This window comes from Gossypium arboreum, chromosome 7 (assembly GCF_025698485.1).
Source record: "Gossypium arboreum isolate Shixiya-1 chromosome 7, ASM2569848v2, whole genome shotgun sequence".
NCBI classification, from domain to species: Eukaryota; Viridiplantae; Streptophyta; class Magnoliopsida; order Malvales; family Malvaceae; genus Gossypium; species Gossypium arboreum.
The window spans coordinates 49248133-49258238 of NC_069076.1; the positions used below are offsets into that span (position 1 = coordinate 49248133).

Below are 10106 nucleotides of genomic sequence, written 5' to 3' on the forward strand. Positions count from 1 at the left end.
AAGGCTAAACAGCAAGTAGTGAGACCTGAAACGGATAGAGATTAAAGGCTAGGAAATGAAAGTGCAGCCATACCGGATGAAATTCAAGCATTAAGTTCATTTAATTTTTTTCGTCTAAAATAGATATTATTATATGTGCTTCCGGTGAATACTTTCAGATATATAAAGTTGCGGTCGCAATGGGAAGTTATTATTATTTGGATTAAAATTTATGCATAATGGAATTTAAGTTTTAAATTACTATTTGCACCATGTGCGAGTTTATGCTCATTTAATTTTTTCCTTCTAAAATAGATATAACCTGTACAATTTTGTCAACTTCCTCTTTACCCTTTAAAAGTATTAATTTTAATACATTATAAAATTAATTTTTCATATTTAAATAAAAACATAAAAATTTAATAATTATGTTTAAAAATAAAAATTATCTTTTTAAAAATAAAAATTATAAAAAAGCTCTTTAAAATTCAAAAATAAAAATAATTTTTAAATATAAAAATTTTTAAAATTTCGACATGACAAGTCATCAAGAACCCAAATCTATATGTCGCCTACAAATTTGAGATTACGATGATTCAATGTCTCTTTTTGAAATAATTATTGTCTCGTACTCACCCCAAATCATTAACCATGATTTCCATGCATAATCCATATTATTCCAATAAAATGAGAGAAACAAAGAGGAAATTATACAAATCCTAATGCCATTATTGATTTAACGATGAGTAACTAAAATGATTAATATTTGTGACATTAATGATTAAATTGAATTTTCTTTTAATTCAATAACCATTTAAATAGTTTATTTTTTAAAAATACAATTTACGACTAAAATTTTCATCACTAATATACCAAAAAGTATATCTTATATAAAATTATTATAGATAAGATTGAGAAAAACTGATTTTGCAGGTCTACCCCGGTCTTTTTTTTCCTTGTAAACCATGGAATCACCGAATGACCTCGTATTACATTGACCGACACTTAAAGTACCTACCATTAGAAACTTAACTCTAAATAGTTACAAGATCATGTTAAAGCACAAGCAAAATCTCTGCTCAATCTCAAAGTCTAACCCTTGAGTCTTATAGGCAGTGTTTTACCAGGAAAAATGCTTTTACATTGCAAATCATATTACATTAATTGAAACCAAAGGACCTCAAATTCCTTTATTGGCATATAAGCTACTGCTCAGAAAAGCTCGGCAGTGCAGGCTTATAGAGGTATGACAAAATGGAACCAAAAAAGAAAAAAGATGAATCTCGAAAATTCATCAAGATTAGAAACCCACCACTCACTCCTTTAATAGCATTGCGCTGCATTGTGCCATTATTTTTGATGCCCTGGTAACAGAATTAGTCATGTAAAAATTCTCGACAGCTGCTTTGAATGGTGTCAAGTTTATCTCTTGGGTACAGTCTATACTCATCGAAGGTCCAAATGTAGCTGGCTCTATCTCATCCAAGTGCAGTAGGTTTGGTGCTACGGTCCTCATCCTGGAACGTAAGGATCCTAGTGTATCATAAGGTAAACAAATTCTAGAAACCTCGGAGAGTGCTCGAATGATCTTCCAATCATCCCTAGCATCACCAACTGTAGGTACGGCGGGCAATGTTTGTAGAGTGCGGCCTTCTGTATTTTCATATGTACCCTCCTTCTCGCTGTATGCTGCTGAAGGTAGAATTACATTGGCACGATAGACGCTTCGGTCCCCATGGTGCCCCTGATACACCACAAAAGCATCTGCTGGAACTTTGTCCAAATTCACATTATCAGCACCCATTAGATACAAGAACTTCGCTGACTCAATGCTGTTGCTAGATTCTGGCACAAGGCCAAGGTCAAGGGCTGCAGCCTGGGCAGCACTGAGAAGTAAAACATTGAATCCACTCCAGTCAGGTCTAATGACATTCCCATTCTTTGCAATGGTTTCAGCAGCATAAAATATTGCATCTTTGTCCTCCCTCTCGAACAGTCCAGAGCCAACAATGATGGCTGGATTTTTGGCATTTAAGATGGCTGAGCAGAAAGAATGGCGTCCTTCAGCAATCTCAATAAGTGTTTTTGGCCCAACGCCAAGATGCTGGTAGTCATAGTTGAAGTCTGCAGGAGGACCAATGTAGCCTACCTTAGCATTTGATGCCCTAACAGTCTTACGGATTCTGGCATTTATCATAGCAGCTTCATACCTTGGCTGAAAGTTACATAGAATTATATGATTATTATAGTCTAAAATCCAATCTAATGATACTATTCAGACACATTTTACTGTCCACGTAATAGCATCTTTCTTTTTTCTTCTTGGGCTTTGTATTTTTTCAGCTTAGAATGTTCAGGTCTATTGGTAGTATATTATAGTACTCTTACAATCTTTGTGCTACTTGGGTTTTTTATTCTCAACATTTTTACTAGGAAACATTTCATATTTTAGCTTTTGTCAATCAAAGTCCTCTTTTTTTAATGAAAAGACAGTATGCATCCAAATATATTTGTTCAGTTTTAAAGAAAACATAACACCTATCATGAAAGGGATTCAGATAGGTAATTGCTAACTATGCGCAATGTACATAGATGAAACACATTGTGAAAATTCACCGAGATTACATGTGACAAGCATAGAATATAAGAATTTGAGTTGCTAGAGTATTACCTGGGTTCCGACCAGAAGGAACACATCTGCCTTCTCAAGACCAGCAATACTGCTGTTCATAAGATATCTGTATCTTAGATCAGCACTAGGGTTTGTGCCAGTTCCTTCACACCACACATTGTTTGATCCCATGCGATTTAACAAATCTTTTAGTGCCATCATGGATTCAGCATCAGAAAGTTGACCAGCGATCCCAACAATTTCCTCGGGTTTAACGTGAAGGGCAACCTCGGCAACAACAGCCAAAGCATCGCGCCAGCTCACAGCCTTAAAGCGCCCATGAGCACCACGAATCATAGGGTCATTTAGCCTTTGCCTCTTCAAACCATCATAACAGAAACGAGTCTTATCTGATATCCATTCTTCATTTATATCCTGCAAAGGTCAGTGAAGCAGGGAAGAGATACTTATCATTATTTCCTAGATGAAACCTATGAACCCTATTTGGATTCTTTAAGGGAAGAGGGGGTGCCAACCCCCCCCCCAAAAAAAAAAAAAAAAAAAAAAACCTGCACTGCCCAAACAGACAGGACCTTAATTTTAAAAACTGGCAATTTGTTCAACAGTTCAAGTCACAGAATCATGTGAAATAAAATGCCAGTCATGACCATTTTGACTAGCAAAATTTGCCATTACCATAATGATCAGGAACTAGCCACTAAGGCACACAAATTTGCAACAAGAGAATGCTACCACAAGAACAAGCCTTTCTAAGACATCAGCAGGACTATAGTAACTCTATCCCACATACACCAGTTTTACCTATCAACAATTTATCTTGCTAAAAAATTATTGCGAAATGATAACATAAATGTAATCCAATAAAAGCCACAATAATCACAATAACAATTTGGCACTAACATAACCCATCTTAAGCTATTTGTCACATCTGTGCAAGAACAAATAACGAGGTTGCTTATCTCATAACATTAATAACACAGGCCTTCGAGTACTGAGATGATAACAAGATCAAAAGAATTTAAGACTGACACAAAAGCAGTCAAAAAGATAATTCGTGGCATCAAGCCCAAGAAAAAACAAAGACCATTCATTGCTTGATGGGCGTCAGAAAAAATATTTCTAGAAAAGGGTGCACTAAAAGCATCTTATGGAAGTTTACACTTTACCTCATTTAAACGTGGAAGGATACGCATAACCTCCGGACCTCTGCTGTCAATCTGAATATTGGATCCAACCGCATCAGTTACATCAATGGTCTCGGTTCCTTTCAACTCCCAGTTTCGGGCCTTGAAGGCAAAGGGTTTAGAGGTAAGTGCTCCAACAGGGCAAATATCAATAACATTCCCAGAAAGTTCACTTGTCATAAGCTTTTCAACATAAGTACCGATTTCTTCTCCACTACCACGACCTAACATGCCGAGATCCTGAACACCAGCAACTTCTGTTGCAAATCTGACACACCTGAAGAGACCACAAAAAATTATTAGCCTCAAACTCAGACCTTTGGATTGCATAACAATGTGAAAGCTGGCAATAGATATTTCTCAAATAATCAAACCCTCAGAAGGTCACAAGGATTTGGCCCAAAAACTTCTTGTAAAAGATGGAAAAATTGGCTTGATACAAGAAGCAAAAAAAAAAACACTAACTAGGCAGGAGATTTTACATAAACTTGGTAAATCTATTTACGAATCAACAAAACTTCATTTAGGCTTAATTGGGTGTTTTTTTTTCCCCAAAAGCAACATCATCAAGCATTTACAGGTGACATCCCTATCAAGGGAACTTTTGTGATGAAAGCTTTAGAAAGTTGACTAGTTGTGTAAATGTAGAAGATGCATCAGTCTAAGGTAATGAGGTAAACAAAATTTTGCACTGCAAATTGTATAGGCCAACTTGATCACAATCTAACATAAACAATTGTAAATGTAGGACAAGTGATTCAAATGGTGCTCAGCATATTAATTTGCAATATCAGCAGTATTTGTGACAATCAAGCATCTTTTCTTCAGAATTGGTAATCAACAGAATACACATGCTCGGTTCCTATGATTGACCACAAATGTCTAAAGTTAAAGGTGATCAATGCATATGGTTACTCTGAATAAAGTCTTAAAGCTGATGCAGGCATCTGTCGGAGTTTGGATTTCAGATCTTCTATTTCAGCCAGCTTGAAATCTAAAAATAGAAAGTAAAAGAGGTGGGAATATTTGGGGTTAATTTTTTACCTTGTACACTGAATGCACCGAGTCATGACAGTCTTTACTAAAGGACCAAGATTTTTGTCAACAACAGATCTCTTCATTTCAGTAAAACGACCACGATCAGATCCAAATGCCATAGACTGATCCTGGAGATCACATTCTCCACCCTGATCACAGATTGGACAATCAAGTGGATGGTTCATCAGCAGAAATTCCATTACTCCTTCACGTGCCTTCTTTGCCAAAGGTGTATCCGTCTTAATCTTCATTCCTATGTTATAGTCCCAAGCATAATTAAACAACACAAACCAAAAAGAAAAGGAGTAAAACCCCCGAAGGTTAAATTGTTTAAAATCCAAGAAGGCAACAGCATGACAAGCTTGAAAGAAAATTATCACAAGAATTATTGTTTACAATCACATAAATACTTAGATATTAAGAAATTTTAAGTACAAATCTAGACACATTTCCATGCATGGTTACTAAAACATGTAAAACAAAAATGAAGATGAAAACAAACATTTATGACTGAATTTATAAAGATCAAATCGATCATAATTCTGTATCTTTATGAAGACTATATGGAACTAGTAGCAAGACATTAAATAACAGAGATTAAAGAGAATAAAATAGTATAGAATAATTTGAGAACCCTAAATCCAAATTACTAGTATCCTGAAACACGTCAAAAATCTGCAAAGAAATTCAAATCCGTTCATCTAATTAAATTCAAACACACTAGTAAAATTGAGAAAACAAAATACAAAATATAATAATTGTTAAATTGAAACGCTAACCAGGGAGAGCAGGCATGGCACAAGAGGCGACGGGCTTGGGGGATTTTTCAACCTCGACGAGGCACATACGGCAGTTCCCAGCGATTGAAAGTCGATTATGATAACAAAACCGCGGAATGTCAACACCAGCAATTTCGCAGGCCTGAAGAACGGTCATGCCCTTGGGGATTTTCACCGGGAAGCCATCGACGAACACCTCGATGGCATCATCCGGGTTCGTGAAGTGGATCCGTGCACCGCCAACGGGTTTCTTGGGTGGAGAAGGAGTGGTTTCTGGCTGCGGTGCTGCTGCTGCTGCCGATGAGGCGTCGGGGGATTGGAGCTCGGATTGGGTGACGATGGGTCGGAATCTAGAGTATTGGGAATGGAGGATTCTTGACGATTTTAGGGTTCTTGAAGCTAATAAGCCTAAACCCATTTTTCTGGCAGCCCGAAGATAGGCTTAGCCTTTCCTTTGTTGGAGCTGTGAAGTGAGAGAAGGGAGTGGCGATTGGCGAGAGATTCGATTGGAACTGTTGGGTTGAATGTGTGTCATCCACTGGCGTGTGATTCCCACAAGAAGTCGGGCTTCAAGTTGACCCGTTTTTGTCTTCATGGACTGGTTTAGGGGCTTACAAAACGTCGTCGTAGCTTACAGTACTCGAATTGGGGAACAAAGGGGCCAAGCTCATTTCGATGTCCTATTTGAAGAAATTTTAGCCTAATCTTTTCAATTCACGTTACAGTAAGCTTTCATCTAAAGAAAGTAGGGATGTCGGTGCGGTTTCACGATCCCATCCCACTTCACACCCAATTAGGCTAGGATGGTACAGGTTTTGCGGGTACTGAAATAGAGATAAAGATAAATATTAGACTCATCGAGAGTCGTGGTTTTGATATTATACTCACCTCATTCCCGTTTGTCTCATCTTCACTTACCTCGAATAATATAATAAGTATATTAAAAAAATATTTATAAAAATTTAATTTAATAATTATTTTATTAGTATTTTATTTATTTATTACTATTTAATTTTTGTAATTGTGTTATATTTAAAAATATTTGTGATATATTTGAGACATTATTTGTATTTAAATATTATAAAAGGACTTTATTTTTAAAATTTTTAAATTAATATTGAAGTTATATTTTGTTTATCAATTAAAGGGTCATGATGACTTTTTTTAAATAGTGACAGTTGAAATAATGTCACATATGTAGTAAGAGTTCAAAGGATAAATATTTCATACATTTTTTATAAAAATTTTGATTTATATTTATTTAATTGATACTTATAAATATATTATATGAAGTGGGTCACGAGGCGGGTATAGCAGGGATTAGGTGAATTTAAGGACCCACGTAGGTGGTGAGCGAGGATGGTTTTGAGTTTTTTACCCGTAGTGGGTCGCTGGGCAGGGATGGGGATGAAAATTCTTGGTGAGGATGCCCCCACACCTGTGTCGCCCAATTGACATCCCTAAAAGCGAGACTTTATTTTGATAAAAGGAAAAGTAAATATATTTTTAGATAAATTATTGCAAAAATATAATAAGATAAGATGCTAATATTTTTAATTTTAATGTGAAGCCAATACTTTTAATCAAAATATCTAATACGATATCCCTAACATCATCTTGTTATAATTTTTTGGTATTTTGGTATATTAAAATTTATAATCAAATACCAAAATTTTAACCTAACACGAAATATTTAAAGAGATTTTATTAAAAATTTTGGTACTTGATTAGGAATCTTGGTACCGCATTAAAAGTTTTGAATATCAGATAAAAATTTTATTTCTTCAAATAATTTAGTATATTTTCAAATTTTTATATAAAATATATGAACCAAATTTAATGCATACTAACAAATTTATTTTTTATTTGATGTAACAATTATATATAATAAACAAAATAAAATATATTTAATCTGTATTTAAATATTATTTAAATATACCCAAATATATAAGACAATAGTACAATATATTATGGTATACCAATATATATATAGAGTAATATATAACAAATTATATTTAATTTTGTATACCAAAATACAAAATTTCTAATTAAATACCAAAATATTTAAGGCAATGCTATTGTTAGGATCAATATGCACTATTTTTGTTCGTACATGTTTCCCTTCAAATTTATCATCAAAATTTCCTTGCCTGTGCGACCCAATAGCCTGTACCAAGATTACTAAGGTCATACTAAAATAGCTTAGGGATGTTCTTAGTTGATGCGATACTAAATTTTTTTAATCGATACCAAAATTATTAAGAATGTCTCGTTTGAAATTTTAGTATAGAAAATACTAAATTAGAAATATCGGTTTTGGTGTCTTGTTAGAAATATCGGTAATGCATTAGAAATTCAGTATTTGTTATAAATATGGGCATCTCTACTAGAGATATTGGTATTGTTTAGAGATTTTGGTATCCATTAAAATTTAAAATTTTTGTTATTGTATTAGAAATTTTAATATTAACTTATAACTGGTTGATTTAGTTAAACCTTTTCCTTAACTTTTATTTTAAATTTACAACAAAATTATCGATGAAATTAGATTTAAAATAACAATGATAGTTAAAATTTTTAAATAAAAGATGCTTTCAGTGACAATTAATATATAAATATTACAAAATTATAAATCATGAGTAAATTATTATAGGGAAGTGAAAAAGTGAATGATATTATCTTCTTTAACTACTTTTGGAATAGTTTTTGTTCCAATCAAATTGGTAATAACCACAATACTATTGCCATTTTCTTCAAGAATAGCTTATTGGAGGAGAGATGTAAAAATAAATTCATTACTTTATCAACCAATAATAAATACATTTTAATTTTGTCATAATAAGATTTCTTCGATGATAAATCCCAATCAACTGACTTGACATTGATAAAGAACTCTAAGAGATCCTTTGCATCAGTAATGCTCAAAACTAGTCTCCATATGATCTATCCTCCTCTTCATCTTGAAGTCTTATCTCACATTTAATATAATAGTGCAAACACTTCAAATTTTTAGTTTAGTAAATGGTATTGGGAACATATATAGTGAAATTTTGATGAAATTGAAAACAAGCTTACTAATTGAATTTTTTTTAAGGAATTAATAAGGCAAAGAGGAAAAAAAATTAGCAAGGATAAATGTGACTTTGAAACTTAATTGGAGAGAGAATATGGATATTAAAGTGTAAATGAGAGAATATGAATATTAAAGTGTAAATGAACTATTACATTAGGAAAGGTGGATTTAAAAAAATTACCAAAAGAGACGTGGAAAGTATATTGGTACATGAAAATTGAAACTTAAGGTATGAATTAAGTTGAATAAAAGTAAAAAGTAAGATTAAAGTACAATATTTTTGTAAATAGATTTTTATGGTAAATTTAACATGGGAATTTTTAAGTGTTATTTTGGACTTTTCACAAGAACTATAATCAAAATTTTAAATTTATAAATATGTGAAAAGAGAATGGTTTGTATGAAATTGTAATTCCATACCATTCTTATCATTTTTCGGTAGGAGAATAACTAATCATATTTTCCCCCTGAAAGAATCCAACTAAAATTACTAAAAATTAAGATGAAAATTTGGTTTATCATTCTCCTATTAGGAAGGAATAGAAATAATGTAGAATCACAGTTTTATGCAACTTTTAAGTGAAAATATGAGTATTGATCATAGCACTTGGGAGTTTAAAGCAAAGAAAATTTTTAGGCCACATAATTTTGAGTTGACTTTGACTATTGTTTTGTAATAAAATAAAAGAAGAAAAATGTGAGGTTTTTCTCATCTCCCTCTTCCATTGTGCTGTCCACCAAAGCAAGAGAAGAATTTATCTCTTGCAAATGTGACTCTTGTCAATCAAAGCACAAATTTCATCGTAGTTTGATTTTCTCACTAAAATAAAGTAGAAAATATATTTCTAAGCTTGCTTCCATAATCATCTTCTCCATTTAAATCTAGAATTTGAAGCAGATAGTGAAAGAAAACTTCAAGTAAGGTAAGAAATTAAAATTTCATCATCTTAATGGTTTTTACTTGAGGTTTTGGTGTATTGGAATTTTTTGAGGATTTTTGTAATAATTTTTATGTTACATTCTTGTGATGAGTAAGAGAAATTGGTGGACAAGAGAAGTCCAAGTCAAGGGAAAAAAAAAAGGAGATTTATGTGTCAATTCTATTCCTCCACGAAGAGATCAGCAACCATGAATTTTTTTAAAAAAATTTAAATAAGCATGATTATGAGGTTTTAAAAAATAAATAGTTTAATTCAATATATGTATTAAGATTTGAAAACTTATTGCTTAAAGTGTTGAAATATTTAATAAAATATATAGCGGTGATAATGATAAGCCTCGACTTTGGTTAGATGAAAATAAGATATGAAGTTAGTTTCCAAACTTTAATAACACATTAGTATTGATGAAAGGAAGTAAAATGCAATGAGCAAACTATAACGAAACAAAATAACGGTAAAAATGGAAATTAAAGCAATAGA

General features: G+C 32.7%; 1 protein-coding gene across 1 annotated transcript; it reads right to left on the minus strand.

Annotated features, from left to right (window-relative positions):
• Window positions 1–1034: 1034 nt before the first annotated feature.
• Window positions 1035–6514, minus strand: LOC108454505 (NADH dehydrogenase [ubiquinone] iron-sulfur protein 1, mitochondrial-like). Its single transcript, XM_017752991.2, has 5 exons — window positions 5613–6514; window positions 4840–5086; window positions 3778–4072; window positions 2651–3025; window positions 1035–2194 (listed from the first exon to the last, which is right to left on the minus strand). The coding sequence occupies exons 1-5, from the start codon at window positions 6028–6030 to the stop codon at window positions 1295–1297; spliced, it is 2235 nt and encodes a 744-aa protein (XP_017608480.1). The 5' UTR covers window positions 6031–6514; the 3' UTR covers window positions 1035–1294.
• Window positions 6515–10106: the final 3592 nt, after the last annotated feature.